Source organism: Vitis vinifera, chromosome 1 (assembly GCF_030704535.1).
Source record: "Vitis vinifera cultivar Pinot Noir 40024 chromosome 1, ASM3070453v1".
Lineage (NCBI taxonomy): Eukaryota > Viridiplantae > Streptophyta > Magnoliopsida > Vitales > Vitaceae > Vitis > Vitis vinifera.
Genome location: NC_081805.1, coordinates 25,675,326 through 25,700,370, shown reverse-complemented (window position 1 = coordinate 25,700,370; position 25,045 = coordinate 25,675,326). Strand labels below are relative to the sequence as shown.

Genomic DNA, 25,045 nt, shown 5'->3' with positions numbered 1-25,045 from the left:
GTACCTCTTTGCTACTGTCATTCCTTTGGTTGCGTTTGCCGGTTCTTTAAACTTGGTTCCTGGCTTTGTTTTGGACAAGTCGCTTGCAATTGTTTGTTTAATGTTGGTACTTTGTTGTTTGTTTGGAGGGGTTTTTGAGGGGTTTTTCTGACGGCTTTGAGTTAGGGTTTGTGTATTTTCTGATTGCTTGGTCTAAACCGTTTGCATTGTTTTTGCGTGTAGATTTTGCTTTGGCTTTGTGGTAAGAAATGGCTCCAAAAAAGACTGTTTCGTCTGTCCGGGTCAGCGAGGCTGGCGAAAAGGCGATAGATAAACTAAATGCGAAGGAGTTCCGGGAGCGATTCCGCATCCCCCATGACGTATTGATAGACCTGGTGAACGAGGAGGCGGCTATGCCTACTGAGAAAGGTGGAAAAAACGCTATCCTCTTCACAAAGGAACAATTCAACGCGGGGCTCCGGTTCCCTCTGCCAGCCTTGTTCAAGGAATTCCTCCACTTCTCTCAGATTCCACCCATCTTCATTCATCCCAACCTTGTCCGGGTGCTGATGGGATGCAGCATTATCAACATGCTGTACAGCCTCGACCTTACGCTACTGGAATTGTTCTTTGTCTATTCCCTGAAGAAAGCAAAGAATGATATCTTCAGTGTGTCCGCTCACCTGCCCTCCCTTCAAATGGTGACAGAACTGCCAGATTCGACAAAGGGAGGGGTGAAGGGGCTGGTGGCAGTCTGGGGTGGATGGGCGGGGCTATCGCAGCATCCGTCGAGGCCTTTTTCTCCGAATTATAGCTTAAAAATTCCGGGTAATCTTGTTTTGCGATTTTTTATCCGGATTTTGCTTTGCTGATTTTTTCTGATTTTTCCGGACAGAATTCTCACCTTTTGTTGCTGACAATGCAGGTTTGGAATTGAGGGGCCACCTTGTGGATTGGGTGGAAAAGGCGTCCTTTGCCTGCGTCTGCAAATTATTTGAAATAGACCCCAAGGAGAGGGCCTACAAAACATTGCTTTCCGCGCGGAATTTGACAGAGGTCGTCCGGGAGCCCCAGGAATATGTTATCAATATTCTTCCTAGGAAACTGGCAAAGGATGAGATAGTGCCTGGGGAGCATTATACTGTGAAGGAGCTCCCCCTCTATCAGGAAGCCAAAGAGGCTGACGCTGAAAGGCGGCGAAAGCTCCTGGAGGATAGAGATCAGAAAAAAACTGAAGGCACTATCCGGAAGGCTCCCGGACAGAAGCGGGGTCCGGACTCTCCTCCAAAGAAAACTTCAGGAAAAAGGGGGAAGCTGGTGAAGAAGCATGGGAAGGACATGAAGGAACCCACTCCTCCCAAGGAGTTTCCTCCTCCCCAAACTACCTATGAGGGGGAAGTAATGATAGAGGAGCCAGTAAATGCTGCTCCGCACTCTATCTCAAGCGGCCCCGGACGCATGTCGGGGTTGAATCACTCAGGTCCTTCCTTGGTCACGGCTGCGCGTCTGGCTAACGTGGCTGAGGAAGCTGCATCTATCAACCGTCCGGGCAACCTTAATCCGGATGCTGATGCAGCTGAAACGGCCCCGTTGGAGGAAGCGGGAGCAGAAAGCCAAAGTCAGCCTTCCGACGACCCGGATCGCCTGGCTATAGTCCTGGTGAAAGGGCCTCCCCTCAAGAAGCCGCGTTTGACGCGCGATCTACAGTTCGGACTGTTTGAGCGGCTTCAAGAGCGGCAGCAAGAGATTGAAATTAGCTGCGCTTCTGCCCATGACGCTCATCCGGATGGAGGCGAGGTGGAGATGGCTACTGAGACCTCAGCCGCCCCGGCAATAATTCCAGCTGAGGATGCATCCGGACCTATGTGTCCGGAAGAAGATATGGGGGTTCCGATTCCGGGACAAGAGTTACCCTCTGCTTCCTCACCTGAGGAGGAATCTGCTGACGATGCCGCTCCTGCTAGCCCTTTCAGCTACGCGGAGTTGGAAGTTAAGTTAAAGCAGATTACTCCTGACTGGAGAGCCATCAAGCCCTCTGCTCAGATGTTTGATATGATAGAAACGGTATATCGTTGTCTTGTGTTTTTGCTTTTTGATTTTTTGTTGCACTGATGTGTTTGTTGTAGTATGATTTATGTCTTTGCTTTTCTTGTTTGTGTGTCAGCTGGTGAGGGGCCTCCGCAGCATGTCTCAACAACACGATCTTTTTACTCAGCTGCTGCAGACTGCAGACTATATGAGGACCTTCTCCTCTCGGCACCAAGAGATTGAAAATCAACTGCGTCTGAGAATGGAGGAGGCTGAGGCCAGTCTATCCACCATGCGAGAGGAAAATGAAGCCCTCCGGGTGGAGTTGGCTGAGGCAAAGGGTCGAGAAGAATCAACTGCGGGCCGCCTTTATGAGGCGGAGGGTGAGGCAGCCCGGCTAAGGGATGAATTGAGTCGACTCCGGACAGAAGTTTTGAATGAAAAGAAACAGAAGGAAGACTTGCAGCTGCGTCTGGATGTGCAAAAAGAGGAACTTGAACGGGAGTTTGCTGTGGAAAGGGAGGAACTTGCAGCGGATTACCAGAAACAAGTGGATGATACATTTATCTTTGGGTATCGCTGCTGCATGAAGAAGAACGGTATAAAGCGAGATACCCCTTCAATTCCTCCAAGTGAAGAAAAGAAGCTCCATGAGAAACCTGCTCCCTGATAGTTTATCTCTTTTTGCAATTTTTCTGCTGTAATTTTTCCTTCTGTATATTTTTGTGGTCCGGATGTCTCTTTGTAATTACATTTACTCATATCAATAAAACTTACTTCTTTCTCATTTGCACTTATGTACACTTTCTACTGATAATACTGCTTTAAATTAAACACATTCCATGGTCTGAGTAACGGAGTGCCATCTAGCTTTTGTAAATGATAGACTCCATTTTCATTTGCCTTAGACACTATGTAGGGTCCTTCCCAATTGGCTTGGAATTTTCCTGTGCCTACTTCAGCAGTATTTTCAAAAACTTTTCTAAGTACTAGCGTACCATTTTTGAAGTTTCTGGGCCTGACTTTTCGATTGTAATGCGCTGATGCTCTTTGTTGATAATCTGCCATCCGGATGGATGCACTTTCTCTGACTTCGTCTGCCCAGTCCAAATTTCTTCCTAGTTCCGTGTCGACGTCTTTTTGCTTTGCTGCATCAGTCCGGATAGTAGGAAGACCTATTTAAGTGGGAATGACTGCATCCATTCCATATGTGAGGGCAAAAGGAGTATTTCCTGTTGGTCGTCCGGGTGTGGTTCGATAGGCCCATAGGACGCCGGGTAGCTCCTCCACCCACTTTCCTTTGGCTTGCTCCAGCCTTTTCTTTAAGGCATTAATTAAAGTTTTGTTTGTGGCTTCCGCCTGGCCATTGCTTTGAGGATAACGTGGCGTGGAGTATGAATTCCGGATATTCAATTCCGAACAGAAATTCCTGAATGCAATGCTGTCAAATTGTGGACCATTGTCAGCTATGATGATTTGGGGAATTCCAAAGCGGCAAACAATGTTCTTCCATACGAATTTGGTGACATCTTTATCTTTGATGCTTGCATATGTTTCAGCTTCTACCCATTTACTGAAGTAATCAGTGGCGACAAGAAGGAATTTCTTTTGGGCAGGTGCTGTTGGGAGGGTTCCCACTATGTCCATGCCCCACTGCGCGAAAGGCCATGGGCTTGAGACCGATTTCAATGCTGCTGATGGCATATGTGGAATGGGGGCGTATCTTTGACATTTATCACACTTTTGGACATATGCTGCCGCGTCTTTCTTCATTGTTGGCCAATAGTATCCTTGTGAATGAGCTCTATGTACTAGGGATCGTCCTCCCGTATGATTTCCGCATATTCCTTCATGTAATTCAGCTAGCACATACTGGGCCTCTGTATGCCCAAGACAGCGAAGATAAGGCCCTGTGAAAGATCGCTTGTATAGGTGTCCCCCGATCAGGGTGAAGCGGGCAGCCTGCACCCGGATTTTGTGTGTTTGTTTAAGATCTTTGGGTAAAGTGCCTGTCCGGAGATATTCTGCAATATCCTGCGTCCATTCTTGATTATCCGGTTGGGTTGCCTCAATGGTGTTGCAAGTGGAATTTTCTGCGACAGAGGGATTGGCTTGCACATATATGGGCAATAGAATAGCTTCTTTGATAGGTAGAGAGGCAGCTATGCCGGCCAAAGCGTCAGCGTGCCTATTGTCAGATCGCTTAATTTTTTCGATTGTCCACTCGGTGAATTGCTGTAAGGTGCTTCTTACTTTGGCTAAGTATCGCGCCATGCGTGAGTCCTTAGCCTCATATTCTTTCTGGATGTGCCTTACCACTAGTTGCGAGTCGCTGTAGATCCGGAGTTTGGAGACGGATAGAGCAAGGGCGAGGTCCAATCCGGACAGGATGGCCTCGTATTCTGCCTCATTGTTAGACGCGGAGAATCCCAGCCGGATGGCTTGCTCCAGATGTTCCCCAGTTGGGGACTGTAATACGAGCCCAACTCCAGAGCCTGATGAGCGCGAGGCTCCGTCAACTCGTAGTGTCCACCACTCCTGTTCACTTGATTCGTGGTGCTGGTTGGGTCTTCGTGAATATTCGAGCACAAAGTCGGCCATTACTTGGCCTTTTTTGGATAATCTGGGTTGGAATTCGATTCCAAATTCGCTCAATTCGATGGCCCATTGTAGCATTCGCCCAGTTAAATCTGGTTTGTGTAGAATGCTGCGAAGGGGTTGGTCGGTCAGTACAATCACTGGGTGGGCTTGAAAATAGGGGCGGAGCTTTTGGGCAGCACTTCGAAGAGCTAAGGCTGTTAGCTCCATTTTTGAATACCTGGTTTCTACATCTGCCAATGCCCTGCTGACATAGTAGACAGGTTTCTGCTCCTTTGGTGAAGGGCAACGGAATAGAGCAGCGCTGATTGCCCATTCTGAGACAGCTAAATACATATATAGCTTCTCCTTTGGGATGGGGCTGCTCAAGATGGGTGGATGCATAAGACAATGTTTAATTCTTTCCAACGCGTTTTGGCAATTGTCCGTCCATCCCTGGGTTCCAGCTTTTCGTATCGCTAAGAAGAAGGGTCGCAACTCATCAGTGAAGCGGGCTATAAAACGTCCTAACGCAACGAGCTTGCATGTGAGGCGTTGTAACTCCTTTTTGTTCCTGGGAGGAGGTGTTTCCATGACTGCTTTGACTTGATCCGGGCTGACTTCTATGCCTCTTTGGCTGACCATAAATCCCAGAAACTTGCCAGCACTCACGCCAAAGGCACATTTGGAAGGATTTAGCTTCATGTCATACTTTCGCAAGAGGTAAAATACTTCTTGTAGATGGAGGATATGCTGCTCTCGAGTTTTGCTTTTAACCACGATATCGTCAATGTATACCTCGACCGAGCGGCCTATCAGAGGTTTGAAGATTTTAGTCATCAATCTTTGATACGTGGCGCCGGCGTTTTTGAGTCCGAATGGCATGACTTTGTAGCAATAGAGGCCGTGTGGCGTTATGAATGCTGTTTTTTCTTCGTCATCCGGAGACATGGGAATTTGGTGATATCCGGAGAAGGCATCTAAGAAAGAGAGCATCCCTTGCCCGGAAGTGGAATCCACAATTTGATCTATCCGTGGTAAGGGAAAACTGTCTTTTGGACATGCATTATTGAGATTGGTGTAATCAACACAGACTCGCCATTTGCCCTCTTTCTTTGGTACCACTACTACATTTGCCAACCAATCCGGATAAGATACCTCTCTGATGAATCCGGCTTCCAACAATTTGTTAATTTCATCTTGGATAACTCTTTGTCTATCCGGGTGAAAGCGTCTTATCTTCTGTCGAATGGGTCTGGCTGCTGGAAAGACGTTAAGCTTGTGAGAGGCGATAGAGGGATGAATTCCCTTCATATCCGAATGTGCCCATGCGAAGATGTCATGGTTGCTTCGAAGGATATTTTGTATGCTCTGGGTTTCTTCTTGTGTCATGAGGGAACTGATGTTTGTGAGGTGATCATTCTCTTCTGAGATTTGGATTGTTTGTAAGGGATCTGCTACCGGGGGATCCTTGTCCACCGGACCCAATAATTGATATTGGTCGTGCGCAATGCTAGGTTCAGGGGGAGATGCATCCTCCTGGTTAGCGACTGCTTCACGTGCTATTTGGTAGCACTGGCGAGCGGCTAACTGGCTGCCATACAAGTCAGTTTGCCCTTCGTTGGTGAGGAAACTCACCATTTGATGATATGTGGAAGGGATGGCTTTCATGTAGTGAAGCCATGTGCGTCCCAAGATGACATTGAAGGGTGACAACTCTTGTACCACCGAGAATTGCACGTTGAGAGTGACTGGTCCAGCTCGAACCGGCAGTATAATGTCTCCTAAGGATGTGGTTGATGATCCGTTGAATCCGGATAAGATTCGTCCGGGGTTTTCGAGACCCGCGAGACTATGTCCCATATGGCCAATGACTGATGCTTGTATTAGATCGGCTGAACTGCCTGGATCAACCAAGATACGTCTTACATCAAAATCTCCTATTTCTAGAGAGAGGATGAGGGCGTCGCGATGTGGCTGTAGCGTTCGGGTGGGATCTACTGGTGGGAAAATGATTGTCCCATCAATGGGGCGAGGGCCCTCCCCAGTAAGACCCGGCCGGATGGAATTAATGCGTTCGCGTATTGACGCGACTCGCAGCAATTTCTGTCTTTTCCGCCTGGAATCGTATTCCTCGTCAGATGGGCCCCCGTTGATATAGTTTATGACAGCTTTGGGGGCGACTGGGGCCCTCGGGGCCCCAGAGTTATGATGCTGTGATGCGTCCCTTCCTCCAGTATCTGAGCGGATGTACTGTTTTAAATGTCCTGCTTTGATGAGCCTTTCAACTAGATACTGGAGGGACCGGCATGTCTCTGTTGTATGACCATGGTCTTTGTGGAAGGTGCATTTCTTGCTGCGGTCTCTTATAGATGGGTCCGTTTCAAGGGGTCTAGGCCACCTGAAGTCGGACAACCCTTGGATCATTGGGAGAAGTTTTTCGTATGATATGGATAGGGGTGTGATGGGCGGCCTATCCGGACGACTCGGCCCGTCCTGCCTCCGGTCAATTGGTTTTGGCCGGTCCGGAGGTTTGGCATGTCTGTCCACGTTATCTCTAGAAGCCCGTCCGGCAACCAAAACTTGCTGAGTGGCTGCACGTACGTCATCTTCGAGCATTGAATATTTGTTAGCGCGTCTGAACAAATCGTCCATCGTTGTAGGAGGTTTTTTTGCCAGCGATTCGAAAAATGGGGTGCCTGGACAGATGCTTCTTTTGAAGATCTGTAGGACAGCGTCCATGCTGCAAACCTCTATTTGGAGTACGGCTTGGCCAAATCGTTTCACAAATTCCCTCAAGGATTCGTTGTCTTTCATTTTTATGTTCTGGAGGGTGCTGATATTCTGCTTGTGTCGAGCAGAGCATAAGTACTGTCCCACGAATGCTTCAGAGAGGTCCCTGAAATTGTCAACAGAGTTAGGAGGTAGGCGATGAAACCATGAGAGGGCCTGCCCTTGAAGGCTGGTAGGGAATACTTTGCATAATAATGCATCGTTGCCAATATCGAGCGTCATAAGCTGTCGATAGTGCATGATGTGATCGAAGGGATCGTTGGTCCCATCGTATGTGGAAAACTTTGGTACGAGGAATCCTCTTGGGGGCTCGTAATGGGTGATATGAGAGCAAAAGGGCATGGAGAGCATGTCATCCAGCCTTTTGCTGATGGAGCCAATGGGTGGCTCGTTTGGGAGGTTTCTCCCAGCTGGTCGTTCCGCTAGGTGTGAGTGAACGTTCCGCATCGCTGGGGTGACCATGGGGTCACTATGCGGAGGTACGTTCTGCACCATGGGAGCAATCATAGGATCGGGGCGTGGCGCCCGAGTTGTGGCCACTGGTGGCCTTGATCTCCCAGGCTCTTGTGGGCCTAGTCTTGCGCGCATAGAACTTGACAACTGTGATTTTCTATCACGTTGTCTTTTTGCTGAGAAATGAGTGGAATCTGAGCTTTCCTCACGGGGAGCTCGAGGCATGGGTGTGCGTGGCTCATGGGGCCTTGCGTTGTATGTTCCTGGGACAGCTCCTGTTGACCCAGGATATATTGATTCTGGCTCTGGCCTTGAGTTTGCCACTTGACCTTTTGAGCGCTGACGACGAGGAGGTCCTGATGTTGAGGCTTGAATGCGTAATACAGCGTTTTCTTCCCTTAACCTCTCCGTCTCCTGGAGGAGAGCTCTTAGCTGTTTTTCGCTCGCCAACTGTCTTTTTTCGATGGCTTGACGCCATTCGTGATTATCTTCTTCCTCTCTACCAGATGATCGACTTTGGGAAGGTGTGGCCATCTTTGCTAGTGATTGAATCAAAATAAAAAGTAAAAGCTTCCCACAGATGGCGCCAATGTTGTCACCTCGCGTATCAGGTGGGCCACGTTGATGCTAGATGGATGGACACGCGATTCTCAACACACAAGGGGTTCTTGATTCAGTGGTTGTACCTGCAAAAAGGCATCCGGACAGGGTGTCCGGATGCACCCTCCGATGATGTTGTTAGCCATAGTAAGAGAGTAAGATATATGAGGCAGTTGGCCTTTTACTAGTTATCAAGAGGTTACCAGGAGATCATCCCTTTCTTTCTCGTGTGAAGTCATATATATACAGCTTCAGGGGTACTGTTCCTCTCATTAATGATGGGGAGATATTTTCTGTTGTGATGATGACAATAGGTGTTAGTAGGAGCACTATCATCCTACGAATGGCTGTCAGAGACCATGGTAGGTGATGCGGCTGTCAGAGATCGTGGGAAGCGATTATGTAGAATGATCGTGGGAAGTGACTTGCTGTCACTTCCTCTTGTCTTCTCATTCTGCAGGTGATGGGATGTGGGCCATGGCTGCTTGTTGTAATTGCGTGTAAGACTCGCTTTACTTTAATTGACCATCCAGACGATTTATATCCGGATGGACCATGCTGAATATCCGGATGTGTTTGTGGAGACTATCCGGGTGTTTACGCTCTGCCAGCGTCGTTTGCTCTTCCTTGGATAGGAGAAGCTGAAACGTTGTTTGTCTTTCCTTGAGGGGTTCCGGATAGGATAGCCGCACCATACATATCTTTAGGGGAATCCGGATGATGATGGTCCGGCTGATAGCACGTGCCACGCGTCACCATGAGCCGCGTGCCATGTGTTTCCCAAGGGGAGGGGTCCCTACAATCACCCCCTTGTAAGTGTTACTCCCTAGACAATGTGGAAAGTCACAACTTAACCTCCCATACTGGCTAATGTTTTCGATGATCCACAACTCGAGATGCAGGCACACTTTCTGATTGAGGAATGGTTCCAATGGATCTAAAACAAGTTTAACCAATTCAAAAGTATCATCCCTTATGAATTCCTATTCGCTAATTCAAGCACTCTCCTCCGATCATCTTATTTGAAGCCCAATCGCCTCCTACACTTCCAACTATTTGTCTAGTGCGAGTCCTTCAGATTCCTCACCAAATCAAAAGATTTTATCTCTGAACGGCCCAACCATGTTCTCCACCTCAATGATGTTGGCAAACTCCAAACTCCACTGCAAGCTACGCTTTCCCCGTGGCTATAAAGTCATCTACTTCATCCAACACCAACTCTTGATTTTCAAGATGTAACGCTACACTGATGGCAAATTGTGGTTTGACTTTATGGATTTTATGGAGGAAACTATTGGAGGAAGAGATATCCATCATGGAGTCTATAAAGATGGAAAGAGTTAACTACAGTGCAAAAGCTGCTAATGACGTCTACCAAGAGGCGAATTCCATTGAGTAAAATTCAACACTGTAGGGCATTGTTTAGGATTCTAGAGGGTTTTAGAGACTAGGTTACCAAGTGTCCAAATGATGGCTGAACTTTGTGGCCGAGATAATTTAGAAGTTGAAGGAAATCCTTCCCAAGTACTTTGTGGACGAGATTTGTACATCTCCATTGTGGGATAAGAATGACAGGTGCAGCGTTCAAAGAAAGTTTAGGAAGATGTTGCAACAGCCATTGGAAATAAGGGATCAAAAAGGAAAGATATCCTTGGGATTGACTCTTACTCCCTTCAATTAATCCTAGAGAACACAGAATGCATGAATGTCTCTACAAGGCGAAGTATTGGAACAATTGATCTTTCCAACTAGGGGGAGATGAAAGCACTCTCAGGAGACTTTAAGGTCAATTGGAACAATAGGAGAATCATTTCAATGAAAGGTTGCAGACTTTGATGCAACACAACAAAGCACTAATTCATAACAATGACAAGTTATGCTAGCAGCTCTAGGAGTGACAATCTCTTTCGTTATAGCCTATAATAACCCCCCTCCAATGGTGAGGTCCCAGGAACTCCCTCCCATCCATAGAGAGGGTAAAGTCAACTATGCAATTCAGTAGAGGAAACGGTTTTTTTTAGAAATGCAGCTAGACAAGTTAAAAGCATGGGTACCTCATCCTTCATCCATTGGCGAACAAGATAGTTAAGGATTAACTACCAACACCTCAAATTTTGGAGATGGGAGTACCTTAAAAAACTATGATTTTTGAAAATTATTAAAAATATTTTACCATCTCAAAACCTAAAAATTAATTTTAAAAATATTAGGAAAGTTCATATTTTCATATAAGATGTATTATATTTTATATAGAAGTTATTATTATTTTTAAATAGAAAATATATTCAAATTAACCTGAAAAAACAATTTTGATATTTGAAGCTTAAGATTATATTTAGTTCTCAAAAAATTTGAAGAAAAATGCAAGAAAAAAAAAAGATAAAATAAAAGAAAAAAAAGTTAAAGGAAAATAAAAAAGATTTAAAGTTAATAAATTTTTTTATATAGTACTTCAAATTTCTTTCACTTATTTTAATTTTTTTAATATAAATATTAAATACTTTTAAAACACATAAATTTTTAATTAAATTTTATTATATATGATTTTTTTTAATATTTTTCTCGATATAATTAAAGATGAGAAAGTCTTTTTTTTTTTGTATTTTAAAAAAATTATTTTTTGAGATCCATACATAACCTACGTGTATGGTTGTTCTATGTATTGATCTTGATTAATAAATAGGGTGCAGTGAGAGATGATCTAACATGAAACAAAATAATGAGGGAGAGAGGGAGGGGAGGCAAAGATGTGATAGTGACATGAGATATGAGGGGAATGGGCTTAGAATATGAACCACCAGCTTCTGATTATTCCAGGTAGGCTTATGAAACTGGAGGTGGATGTGCTTCTTATTAGATTCTTCCTTCCACATGGCAACCCACCAGCCAATCACACCCCTATTCTCCCTATCCTTTAAGATAAGCCCCCTCTCTTTCATACATTAACAAGTAACACCCTCCTCATGTCTTTACTTCTTCTCCATATCCCACCACCAATCAATTAACCTTCTCCATTGCTGATCACAAACCCTCCTCCATGGCCTCTGTCTGTGCCTCCTCCGCCATGGCTGCTGTTGCCACCATCTCTCCCAGGCAAGTTCTCTCTCATATGTGTCCTACCATTCAAATGCATGATCACTACTAGTATATATATGCAGAGTTATTAACCTTTCTGCATGGATTTTTGAAACCGTGTTGTAGTTCTCAGAAGACTGGGTCTGTTGTGGGAGCAACCAAGGCCTCTTTTCTTGGGGGGAAGAGACTGAGCCTGAAGAAGTTCACGGCACCGGCAGCTGGGACGCGGTCTTTTACTGTATCCGCGGCGGCGGCAGATCCTAACAGGCCTCTTTGGTTCCCAGGCAGCACCCCTCCTCCATGGCTTGATGGCAGGTTCAGTGTTTATATACATCTTCTGCTATGTCTCTTGTCAGATCATGGTTGCTGTGTTTCTGAAGTTTTAATTGGTTTGAATCTTGTAATGCAGCCTTCCTGGAGACTTTGGTTTCGATCCCCTTGGCCTTGGTAAGTCAAAAAGATGAACTTGACTCTTTATTAATCAACTTGATATATCATAATCTATTAGCATCTTGGGTAGTAGGGGACTATATAGAAGGTGGGGGTGACATCCCAACCTAGTTGGACAGGGGAACAACTTCTTAGCCCTGTATATATAAAATGGGGATTCTTTTAACCATGTCCACATGTTTTAAAATATCCACGGGGAGTGACAGTCATTATAGAATGTTATCACAGCTGATTCTTGATCCCTATTGATCCCGATATCAGACTCTACAGAGTTGATTCTCAATCCTGATATTAGACTCTATCGTATCTTCTTGATCCCGACATCAGACTCTACTATGTCTTCTTGACCGGATATCAGAATCTACTATGTCTTCTTGATTCGGATATGAGACTCTACCTTGTCTACTTGGGGTGAATATGATATCCCACACGAAACTCCTAGTGCAGTAGTACTAAATATATGATGAGCTTCTCTTAATCATATATAAATATGATTTAGAACTATGACAATACATTGGGTTAAAGCAGATAATATATACATTGGACGAGGTAGGCCACTACAAAGTATTAGTCAATTTGATATACATTATTAGCCTATTAGCAATTATGTTAATTGGTAGTTGAACACGGGTATCTCTATTTACCAGGATCTGATCCAGAGACACTGAAATGGATGGTTCAGTCAGAGATAGTGCACTGCAGATGGGCAATGTTGGGAGCAGCTGGAATTTTCATCCCAGAGTTCCTAACAAAAATTGGGATACTAAACACCCCATCCTGGTACACTGCTGGAGAATTGGAGTACTTCACCGACAAAACCACACTCTTCATTGTTGAGATGATTTTCATCGGTTGGGCTGAGGGGAGAAGATGGGCTGACATCATCAAGCCTGGGTGCGTCAACACTGACCCCATTTTCCCCAACAACAAGCTCACCGGGACTGATGTTGGCTACCCAGGTGGGCTCTGGTTCGACCCTCTTGGCTGGGGAAGCGGTTCGCCCGACAAGATCAAGGAGTTGAGAACAAAGGAGATCAAGAATGGGAGATTGGCTATGTTGGCTGTGATGGGTGCTTGGTTCCAAGCCATCTACACTGGCACTGGCCCCATTGACAACCTCTTTGCCCACCTTGCTGATCCCGGACATGCCACCATTTTTGCTGTAAGTATTAAATTATCAATTTTCTTGAACGCTTATACTTACAGGTTTTGGATTTAACATCTTCCCTTAAGGGCCCATACCCCATATAGGCAGGTAGACAAACAACCGTAAATTACGAAAACAGATATACAAATGGGGCAAACAAACAGATGAAAGTTGAACGTGTGACCTCCCAAGCTCCGAGACTACGTTAAATTCAAAAGAATCATAGACATGTCTAAACTTTGATTTCTATCCAAAAGAGTCTAATGTTGTTTCTTGTTTGCTTGTGTGCTCTATTAATTCAGGCTTTCACCCCCAAGTGACAGAAGCAAAGGAGAATGGTATCTTCTAGGAAAACATTGGTGAAACATGTTTGGAGACCAAGAAAGGACATGGGAAAATGTGTGTTTTTCAGAGAAATGTTTGTATCATTGGAACTTGTATTGCCTCTGATTATGTCTTCTAAAGAATGCTCATGCAGTGTACAAATACCTCTATTAACTTAGATTCCATTTAAACAAGTTGGTCGTCACAAAATATGTCCATGAAAGTATCCATTTGTCTAACAGATGGAAAGAAAATAGTAAAAAACTGGCAAAGAAACTCAAAGCCCATGATTGTAGATTTATAAAATGGTAGAGATCTTGTTGAAGAACTCTCTTACTGAAAATTTGAACAAGGATCTGGGATTTCACAGCCAAAAAAGATTAAAATTAAGTTGAATCAATATTTTATGAAATGGAGTAGTGTTGGAAGTGTTTTAGTGTGAATTGAGTTGAAAATTCCCTTTTCCTAATCTCATTGTTTTCAAAGGGCAGTAGAAAATAGAAAAGTATTATTAGTTTTTGAAAATAGTGTTCTACTTTTAAATCAAAAGATTGTTTTTTAGATTCGAAAACATATTTTATAACTTTTTAATGGAAAAAGTTCTTTGAAAACTTGTTCCAAAAACAACACAATTTTTTGAAAAAAAACCAAAAATAATGCTTTTAGTTGTTTTTATTTGCTTTTTTAAAACATAACATAAAAAATTGGTTAAGAATGTTTCAAGTTATTAAATAAGCTTTTGTTTTAAAAACATCAAGAAATTGTTTTTGAAAAGTGATTTAAAAAGTATGGGTATCTTTGATAACTGTTTTAAAAAATAATTCTGAAAAATAGTTTTTAAGAACCGTTTTTGAAAATTGTTTTCTAATTTTTGTAAAATAAATATCTGTTTGAAAACTTAAAATGTTTTTAACTTGTTTATTATATTTTTAAATATATTTTAAAAATAATTTTTATATCTAGTGCTTTATTTTTAATCATTATATATGTTTGTATAATTATTTCTTAAAATAAATTTCTGAAAACAAGTGAAAATAATAGAAAATAACTAAAAAATATTTTTTGTTTTTAAAAGTAGAAAGCACAAAACAATTTTTGGTTGTCAAACTTATTTTTTATATTTTTTTATTTTGGAAATAAAAAAACTGTTCTAAAACATAGTTACCAAACAAACTTTATATATATTTGAAAAGTTTTTTTTTTAAGGTGAATTTCAAAGATTATCTATGTTTTATATAAAAATTATTATTATTTTCTGTTTTTAAAAATGACTAATAAGAAATTTATTTAAACCATACTCTTGCCTTTTTTTAAAATTGAAAAATTGTTGTAATTCCATGTTAGCATAGAAATAATAAAAAAAAAAATAGCATTAATAAATAAATTTAATAAAATTTTTCATGACATTTGTGTTCCAAAATGTGTAACGCATAAATTATTTTTGGTTTTCAGAATGTATTAAAAAAATAATAATAAGAAAAACGTTTGGCTGTGATATGAAAAATATAAAAAAAGATGAAATATAATAAAAATTAGTTATAAATACATGTATTTTTAAATTATTAAATTTTTATATAAAAAAGTTAAAATAAATTAAATAAGTTTGAACTAGTATATAAAAATAATTTAATGATTTTAATTATTTTTTATTTTTTATTTTTTTTCACCACATTTTCCTTCAAACTTTAAGAACCAACATAACCATAGTTGAAACGTAGAGTTGCGCAAGAGGTTGAACACCTAAAGTAGCCTTCTTCAACAGGAGCTGAGCAAAGGACAGGCCCAAGGGCCATGGCCCACGCAAAAAGGGTGAACCCAGCCCGTCTTCTTATACATTTTAAGCCCAATCTCAAATTGAAAACCATTCGGGCCTAAGATGGATTTGGGCCTACATGCTTCAGCCCGGCCCTAATAACATCTCTTATAAAGCTATGATCAACTGCGCGTCACTCATGATTCATCTGCATTGCAAGTGCTAATTCTCCCAGAGGTATATACTATTTTCCCTCTCTATTCGAAACCATGTGTTTGGCCTCTGAGAAAATGCAGGAAAAAGAAAACAGCTTATTTTTTTCAGTGTAACACTTTTCGATGAATTGGGGCTTAAGAAACAAAAATCTGCTTCTCAATTATTTGACTTAGTTGACTAGTTTTCTGTTTTTTCTTTTTTAACCAGAAGACTCAAAATTTTGTTTTCTTTCGTTATCCTCAGTTTTGTAAGCAACCAAACGTGGTAGAAATAAATTTAATGTTGAATTAGTTGTCTATGAACCTAGTTGCATTGAGATTTCTTCCCTAGGGTTTGCTTTGGATTTGATCTGTAGGCCTAGGGATTTGATTTCGATTCCATTTGTTCAGGAAGAGAAGATTAAGATGGGGTTTATAATGGAGTTTGCTGAGAATTTGATTCTGAAGCTGATGGAGGATCCAAAGGAGAGGGATCGAAGGGCCCGAGAGCGCTTGTATGCGGTGAAGGATCGATGCGACAGGACCAAGGAGATATGGTCCTTTCCGATTCGCCCTTATGGATTCTGGACTTTCGAGCGCCACAATTCTCAGCTCGCTTGGGACCCTCAGATTAGCCAGGTGCCCGGTCGGAGGGACCCCTACGACGACCTTCTCCAACAGAACTTTTACAAGTCCAAGTAAATGAATGGTCTGAATCTTGAACCTTATCAGAGATTTTTATGGTTTCTTGTGAAACTCATTTCATTGAATAGAATATTAGGATCTTTAAAGGATGTGCTTTATGTGAAATACATGTTACAGCATGAAATTCATGCGTTATGATGATTGTGTTTAAACTTTTTGGATGTTATTCACGCAACTATGAACTATAAAACTTGGGATTATGTTGCTCCATCTTTAGCCGGCCTACCTTAGTTGAACACCGTGCAGAATGAACAAAAGTTATGGGATAAAATGATTTATATTGTTGTTATTGCACAAGGTTGAAATTTTGTTGAATACATTAAGTGGCTAATCTAGTTATTTTTTTCTATTGAACTGCCTATTCTAGTTTTCGTATTTGTATTCATCTCCACCATGCTTTGAAGAAGTTGGTGATTGGACTGCCATAGCTGTTAAAAACTTATGCCATATGATAAAGTACATTTTTTAGCGTAAAACTGACTCTGACAATACAATTTAGCCCCTCTTTGGTTAGGTGTTAGGTTGTGTACCTATCATGTATTTTCTTTTCTTTTTTTGTTCTTTCCTGGTTCTTGGTGCACATTTTGTATTTCCCGTGTTTCACATGGAATAACAAACATCAAAACAACAGCAGAAGCAATGAAATAAACGGGAGAGATGAGCCAAGGAGGTATGCTCTATCTAGTTTGCTCATTTATATCCTAGCAGAAAATTTATACAAGTGAGTTTGGCACAAGAATGAAAATATCAGAAATTCGCAAAATGTCGATGATTAGATTTTACTCATGGAACCTTTATAGCTGCAAAAATTACAGGTCTATCGATTGCAACAGAAATTCACTAAATCTGAAAGGATTGCATACAGTTTTACCTGACATTGATGTTTCTTCCCATAAGTCTTATGCTAATCAACACCTATACGTAATCTTCACGTTTACAATGTAGCATTCCCTCATGGTTCTTAGTAGATCACCTCAAAACCGTATTAAGGCTTGACGACTCAAATTCTATACTTCTGTCTTTTCTCCCTAAAAGGGTTTTAAAGATTCAATAGACTCAATCTTGATTTATGGAGTTTTGGAATTAGGGCAGAATATTTTTTTTGATAGGTAAATAAGATTAGGATTAAGAGAAAGAGAGTATACACGTTGTATACAAAGAAAATAAAGACAAAAAAAGGCACGAAAACACAAAAACTCACTATCGTGCTCTAACAAGAGCCTACCCAATCCACAAAATCTAACAACGATAATGAACCGTCCTCAATAGACAGCCGAACCCAATCCCAAAATAGATGCAAAAAGTAATTTTTAATAGCTTGGTCTATGCTTTCATAGTTATGAAAAGCTCTCTTATTCCTCTCTCGCCATAAAGTCCAAAATAGACACAATGGAGCAACTTTCCAAGCCTTCTTCCTCTTTTTACCAACAAAGGTCTCATGCCAACTCAGAAGAACCTCTCTAATTGAAGAATGCGTCACCCATTGGATACCAAAAAGCGCAAATACCAGCCACCACAAAAGATGAGTTTTCGAACAATGGATGAGGATATGGTCACTTTTCTTTTTCTTTCTTATACAAGTAGCATCTATTAGGAATCCTCCAATCCCTCCTTTTGAGCTTATCAAGAATCAAAATCCTGGCCTAAGTTGCTTCCCAAGCAAAAAAACTAATTCTTGGAGGCACCCAAGAATTCCACACAATGCCATAGGGAATGGCTCCAATCTCCTATTTGCTAAAGAGGAGTAAAAGGATTTAACAGAAAAAAACACCATTTTGTGTAGGCAACCAAACCATAACATCATCAGTCTCCAAAGATAAGTGGTAAGCGGATAATCTCCCAAAGAAGGTTTGCAGCTCCTCAAGTTCCCAATCATGAAACCACCTAGTAAACCTAGGACTCCAGGCTCCATCCTCCCAAATTTCACTCACCCAAGCATCTTTTGAGGTACCAATGGAAAATAACTCTAGAAATGACTCCCTTAAAGACGAATCTCCACACCACTTGTCCTTCTAGAACCTCACCTTGCTCCTAGACCACTAATCTAGTTGTAGAGATGCAGCATCTAATCTAGCTGATCCACTTGGAGCCAAAGTGCATTTTTTTTCAATACTGCAAGACAAAGCTCCGATTTACATGATCATAGGCCTTTTCAATATCTAACTTACAAATGACCCCTCTCAAGTTGGCTTTAACTTTGGAATCAATGGATTCATTTGCAATCAAAACAACATCCGAAATTTGTCTCCTCGGCACCAATGCATGTTGAAAATCCGACACTAAACTACACACCACCTTCTTGAGACAATTGACAAGAACCTTAGCTAAAAGCTTATGTAAGCCTCTTACCAAGCTGATTGTCTTGGAGATGCACTACCTTTTCCAAAAGGAAAGTCTCTTCCTCAGCCTTTCCTCAACCCCATCCCAAATTGCCACCTCCTTGAAACGAGCACCCAAAGGAAGACCCAAGTAAGAAGATGGGAGCTTGCTAACCTTGCAACCAAACTCAAGAGCCAACTCCTCTACATTCTCCACTCTTCCCACCGCGATGATCTCACTTTTGTCCAAATTCATCTTCAACCCTAACATGGCTTCGAACCACATAAGAAGCCAACTCAAGTAGGACACCTAATCAATGGAAGGCTCACATAATACTAAAGTGTCAACCGCAAGCAACAAATGAGTGATCTCCACTCCCACTCCTCCTCTACCACTGAGCTGCCACCCCAGCAAAACCCCTCCCTCTTTTGCTCTCTTCAACAAACTATTAAGAGCCTCCATGACAATCACGAACAAGTAGGGGGATAAAGGATCCCCCTGTCTCAATCCCTGAGAACTTTGAAGAATCCTGGGGGAGTTCCATTAATAAGGACGGAGAAACTGACAATACCAGTACACCATTGAATCTAGCTAATCCACTTAGCTCCAAAACCCATCATTTCCAGCAACCAAAGAAGAAAACTCCAATTTACATGGTTGTATGCTTTCTCAATATCCAACTTACAAAGGATGCCACCACCCCCACTTTTCTGCATCTAATCAATCGCCTCATTCGCAATCAGCGAGGCATCCAGGATTTGCCTTCCCTCCACAAATGCATTTTGGGACTTAGACACTATCTTACCCATCACCTTTTTAAGCCTATTAGCTAGCACATTTGTTAACAACTTGTAAAGACTGCCCACCAAGCTTATAGGCCTAAAGTCCTTGAGATTTTCAGCTCTTCCTTTCTTAGGAATTAAAACCAGAAAAGAAGCATTAATGCTCTTGACGAACTTGCCCTAATCATGAAAGTCTTTAAAGAACCCCATAACTTCCTCCTTTAGAAAACCCCAACTGAATTGCGAAAACGCCATTGTGAAACCATCAGAACCAAGAGCTTTATCTCCATTGAGGTCCGAGAGAGCATCAAACACCTCTTCCTCAAAAAAAGGGGCCTCTAACATTGCTACAACTTCCTTTTCCAGGACCCCAACCTGCTGCCCATTGCATCTGGGTCTCCACTCATCTGTTTTTGACAATAGAGAATGGAAAACCTGAACCACACCATCTTTAATGTCACATTCTTCAGTTACCCACGACCCATTTATCTTAATCTTCACTAGGAAATTAACCCTCTTATGTGCATTGGCCATTTTATGGAAATAACCAGTATTTCTGTCACCCTCCCTCAGCCATAACTCTCTAGACTTTTGCCTTCAGGATGTCTCTTCCATAATTACCCACTTCTTATACTCCTCCAAAGCTTGCTTTCTGAGACTTTGCTCTTCAACAGACAACACCCTCTTCCCTTCTATTGAATCCCAAAACACCATCTACTTTAAAGCTGATTCTTTTCTAGCAGTGATATTTCCAAACACTTCTCTATTCCAAATCTTCAAGCTGGCCTTGAGCGCTTTTAGTTTTTCAGATAGAGTGAAACTGAAAGACCCTCTGAATTGGAAGCCCATCCACCAACCCCTTAACAAATCCTTAAAGTCGTCTTCCTTCAGCCACATATTCTCAAACCTGAAGGGGAAAGGACCCTTCCTCGCTCCTCCACCGTCCAACAAAATTAGGCAATGGTCAGAAACAAGTCTGGGAAGAAGACTCTGAACTGCCCCACTGAAATAACACTCCCAATCCTCTGAAACTCTAAATCTATCCAACCTTGACTGAACCTAATTATTCAAACCACCCCTCCACGTGAAAGACCCCCCTGCAAAGGGAGATCCCGTAATTCCAAATCCTCATTGACCTCCGAGAATCTTCTCATTGTTGAAGACAATCTTGAGATACTATTCATCTCTCCCAAAAATCTAATAACATTAAAATCACCCCCTATGCACCACGGATCTTGCCATAAACCCCTGATAGTCCCGAACTCTTCCTAGAAATCTTCCCTAAACCTCCCAACAGCAGGGCCATACACCTTTGTAAAAACCCAACAGAAACCATCCTCTACATTCTTACACTGACAGGAAACCGAAAAATCACCAATTTCCATTCCAATAAACTCTAAAACCCTTCTATCCCAAAAAACTAACACCCCCCATGTCATACCCCGAGAATCAAGAGTGCCCCATTCCAGGACCCTGCCCACCCCCAACGACCGAACCAATCTACACGACATACTTTGGATTTTGGTTTCCTGTAGACAAACCAAATCCGCTTTTTGAGCTTTGATTAAAGATTTAATGATCCTTCTTTTATCGCTATCATTTGCCCCTCTCACATTCAAAGAAAGGATTCTTAACTTCATTTACCCTCAGAGACTGAACCCCCACTCTCTCAAAAGAGAGCTCTTCCACTTCCTAAACTTTAAAATTAACGGAACACTCCAACCTTTTAAGTTCCCTTTCAGACCTCAAGGATTCAACCTTTACCCTTTTAGCCCCAGACCTCCGGTTCTTCTGGTCTTTCCTCATAATCCATTTCTTGAGCAAAACTAGAATTTCCTCTTCAAATCCCGTGGTTGGCATGCCAAGAAAGTCACTAAACTGAGCAAGGTGAGAAGAATTCCACTTCCCATCTGACTCCGCTCCAAACTCAAGCTACCTCAAGGAGTTGCTTTCCTCGGGGCTCATCTCTCTAACCACAACTAACGCCCTTTCCTTCTCGAAAGAGGACACCGCAGCACTCCCGTAAGCCAAAACTATATTCAGGGGACGAATGCTCACATCCGCTTCAACCACCTTCGTCCCCGAGCCACAACCATGACTTCGGACCCCTTCCGCCGCTCTTTTTCGACAAAAAAGAGAAGAAGAAGAGAAACCCTGTGCCCCCTGAAACACCAAAGGAAAGGGATGAGAGGAGTACCTTGTCACTTCAACCTGGAGAGCCTCATCAGTTCCTAAAATCCAAGCCAAAGGCGACTTGAACCACTCCACCGGGACAGTCTCTGCTGCTCCATTGTCCCCAACGAGGAGCCCTAAAGGGCTATCCACCCCCACACTACCCTCCTCCTTTAAAAGAGAAGGGTCACGCAATTGGGCCCGACCCAACCCACCTTTTTCTCCAACAGCCAGCCCATTCACCCCTTGGGCCTTTTGCAACACAGCTAGGCCTTCCCCCATTGGCCCACTTACCCCCTCTGAGCCCACTATATCCTCCAAAGAGACCCTCCTGCCAACTGGACTCCTCCTGCCACCGCCTCCAAAATCTTCCCCACCTACAACTACTTTTTGAACACAGTAATCCAAACTTTCGCCAAAACTGCCACTCTTCCCTCCAGAGTTTGACACGTCTTCCCTACCAGCCTACAACAGAAAATTGGTCTTTCTCCACTCCTATACTTGCACGTGAACCACCACCGTCGTCACCCTTAACCTTCGACTCTGGCGACCGCGACCCATTACTGCAACTTCTCGGAACAACCATGGAAAATTTCAGGCGGGCTTCCCACCACAACTGGATGGAATGGCACGTAGACCCAACCACTAGCTGCAACGAAGCGGGTAGACTTCTCCCATTCAACCTCACTAGGATCCTAGCCCACTGTAACTGAACCGAGTCTACCAAGCCTTCATCCACTGCGACGAAGCCTCCACAACAGTCCCCAACTTCAATGAAAACTTCACGGCTCCACAAATGCAAAGGAAGACCCAACACTCTCACCCACGCCTGCTTGTAAGACCCCTCCTTCACCATACACCCAGTCTCATGTCGCCATCTTTCCAAACTGAGAAGTCTCTCCCTGAACCTCCTAGGTCCTCTAGCCAACACCCTTTTCTGCCTCCAAACGATCCTCAAACTCAAACAGAATTAAAGACCCCCCAAAAACAGACACCTGCAAGCCAAATCTTAGTTGCCATGTACCCCTAGCCCACATTTCCAATGCCTGAATCTCTGAGACCAAAAAGGGTCCCTCACCAAACTTCCCAACCAAACACCTCCTTAACTTCACAATCTAAATGTGGATTGTTAGGATAAATATTAATGAAGGATTTTACTTAGGTGATGTTTGATGAAACTATAAAATTTAGTTTTTAAAACTCTAAGGTTTGAGTTGGAAATGTTGAAAATTATAAGTGCTAAAGTATCTTCTTAATTTTAGGTGTTCAATTTAATTTTAGTTGCTTGAGAAAATTAAACATTAAAGTTGAAAATTATTATTTCATAATTTTGTCCATAGAGATACGAATGTGAACTGAAAAACACCATATTATAAATTTGCATATGACATATTTAAAATAACCTTTTTAAATATTTTGTTGTTTTATTATAATATTAAGTTAATCCACACTGCATTTATATATAAAATATTAAAAATCAAAGCCTTTGTCATATAAATATTTAGAATGAAAACAAGTGTGCAATAGTATAACATATGGTTCACTTATAATTTATGTGACATATTAATAATAATATATTGTCATTATTATTATCATCATTAGTATTTTGATATAATATATTAATATGCTAGAGGTGTCTAAGTATAATTGGAAACCCAAACAAATAAAAAAGTAAATCCAGTTAAATTTTTTTAAGGTATATTAATAAGCCAGCATTTTTTTATTTATTAGATAAGGTCAAAAATTTGAATAAATTATTTATTAGTTAAACTTATTACAAGGATCCAATATTTGAAAAAAATTTGAAGGTTAAAATTATAATCCAGAAATTATAAATTCTTATAAATCACTTGCTATGTTTTGCTCTAAGTGAAAAATTCAGGTTCATTTAATCTATAGATTAAATGGTTTTTTAACAAAAATTTAATGGTAAGTGTTATGGAATTTGAGTTAATCATTTTTCGTTTATCAAAGACTGCCTTAGAATGTACATTTTTCTTTTTCAGCATTGTGGCTTAGAAGGGGATGATGGGAAGTGAGATACACAAACAATTCTTGACATGACTTCCTGGGAAACTAAAAGGGACTGGCTTTGAAGAAAATCTTGTTACACCCTATGTTTTGATTCCACTGAACTTTCTCTTAACCAAAATCAAATTGGAAATTGAATTTCTTTTGTTAAATTTTGCTGTCAAGAAAAGATATATTAGTTTTGTTTCATTGATGCAGGAAGCTCAGAAGCCATTAGCAGAATGCTTTACATCTGTCTTAAAGGGTGGAGGATTCCAGGATGTTATTTTAGCTTGATTTGATCAGTATTCAGTCTTATATTATATAACCACAGCAGGTCTGTAATACCTGAATATTGCTGATTGGTCTTTGAGTATGAATAAATTTTCATGTAACTGTGGTGCTTTTGAAGATATTTTTGTGGGAATATTTACTGCTTTCATCAATTCTCCTTACATGTCCTTTGATAGTGTCCTCCTGAAGTGTTACTGGTATGGATCCCTCGGGCAGCTTATAAATTCAAGGTAGGCATTGATTTAGGTATTATTTCAGAATGGTGTGTTTGATGCTAGTTCATTCAATACCATTTCAACTTTTTCTCCTACAGATATGCAAAATAGTTCTTGTTATGGTTACAAAATCAAGTCTAGAGAGCGAGACATGGCAACACGACATTAGTAGGCCTATTTGGATGTGATTGCCAGGATCTCTTTGTAAAATGTTCATTGTCAGCAGTTATCTGTTTCTTGTGATCTTTTAGAGGGTTGTAAAACTAAATGGAGGATATAATTTGTTAGAGAAGTTATAGCCATGATGATTATGTGATGTATTGACAGTGGATCCCGTAAGCAGTAAAATTCCTGAGAGAATCAAAAGGTCGATTGATTTCTTAAAATTAAATCTAAGAAATGGGAATTGCTCTTATGTCCTGTAGGATTTGAAACAGTCGGCCCACCAGGTTTAATTCTCGATGAGATAAACTGGAAGAATATAAGTCTGCTTGTATTCATGCCATGACAACTCATACAGGTTCTCAAATTGCGTGTATGCTCCTAGTGATAGAGCTGAAAAGCAGGATTTCTTTGGCTCCGCAGGTTGTCCTTTGGAAGGGCGAACATGTAGGTGAGACTATGATTAAGGGAACAAAACCCTCAAGCTTAGCTGTAGGCATTAACCCGGTCATTGCCCTTGAAATCATGGAACAACCTAAAGGGTGTCAAATCTTGCTGGCTGCCCCAAAGGGGGTCCAACATTGGGAATACAAAATTAGAGCGGTCATGTTGCTGATCCTCTTACCTACTAGCTCTCATTCTTGCAGATCCAGGAAAATGCACGGTTTTTCATTTACTAGTTCAGCCTGATTCATTGTATGATTTGAAACTCAAATTCTGCCCACACAAATAACTATCATATTGCTTGGTTTGCACTGTGGGCTCGGGTTTTCTGATGGTAAGACGCCAGCTTCCGGGTTAAAGATTGAAGTAGGTCAACCTCTGATGAAAAACGTCCTGGTTAATTTGAAGCAACCAATTACAAAAAGGTTAAGCCACTACCGTGGTAGAGAGGGCCTATGGGTCAGGTGGACTCTTCCACTACCGAGATTCTTCTTGCTTGCATGTGTTTGGGAGATGGGACTTGGTAGTGAACCAGAGTGAATTGTTTTAACGTTCGATACCTTAAGAGG

The 25,045-nt window shown here is 41.8% G+C and overlaps 2 protein-coding genes across 4 annotated transcripts; both read left to right on the top strand.

Annotated features, from left to right (window-relative positions):
- The first annotated feature begins 11,141 nt into the window (after window positions 1–11,141).
- LOC100266036 (chlorophyll a-b binding protein, chloroplastic) lies at window positions 11,142–13,620 on the top strand. The gene is made up of 5 exons (XM_010657584.2): window positions 11,142–11,523; window positions 11,632–11,820; window positions 11,915–11,952; window positions 12,603–13,117; window positions 13,405–13,620. The coding sequence occupies exons 1-5, from the start codon at window positions 11,468–11,470 to the stop codon at window positions 13,420–13,422; spliced, it is 816 nt and encodes a 271-aa protein (XP_010655886.1). The 5' UTR covers window positions 11,142–11,467; the 3' UTR covers window positions 13,423–13,620.
- Window positions 13,621–15,306: 1,686 nt separating this feature from the next.
- LOC100255760 (uncharacterized) lies at window positions 15,307–24,259 on the top strand. 3 transcript variants are annotated; one of them, XR_009465026.1, is made up of 4 exons: window positions 15,307–15,416; window positions 15,785–16,082; window positions 23,581–23,885; window positions 23,969–24,259. XR_009465026.1 is itself a non-coding variant. In XM_059734817.1 (2 exons), the coding sequence occupies exon 2, from the start codon at window positions 15,800–15,802 to the stop codon at window positions 16,073–16,075; it is 276 nt and encodes a 91-aa protein (XP_059590800.1). In that variant the 5' UTR covers window positions 15,324–15,416; window positions 15,785–15,799; the 3' UTR covers window positions 16,076–16,288. The 3 variants fall into 3 exon arrangements, 1 of the variants encoding a protein (XP_059590800.1); XR_009465032.1 differs by having other exon boundaries at window positions 15,322–15,416; window positions 23,358–23,885; XM_059734817.1 differs by lacking the exons at window positions 23,581–23,885; window positions 23,969–24,259 and having other exon boundaries at window positions 15,324–15,416; window positions 15,785–16,288.
- The last annotated feature ends 786 nt before the right edge of the window (window positions 24,260–25,045 follow it).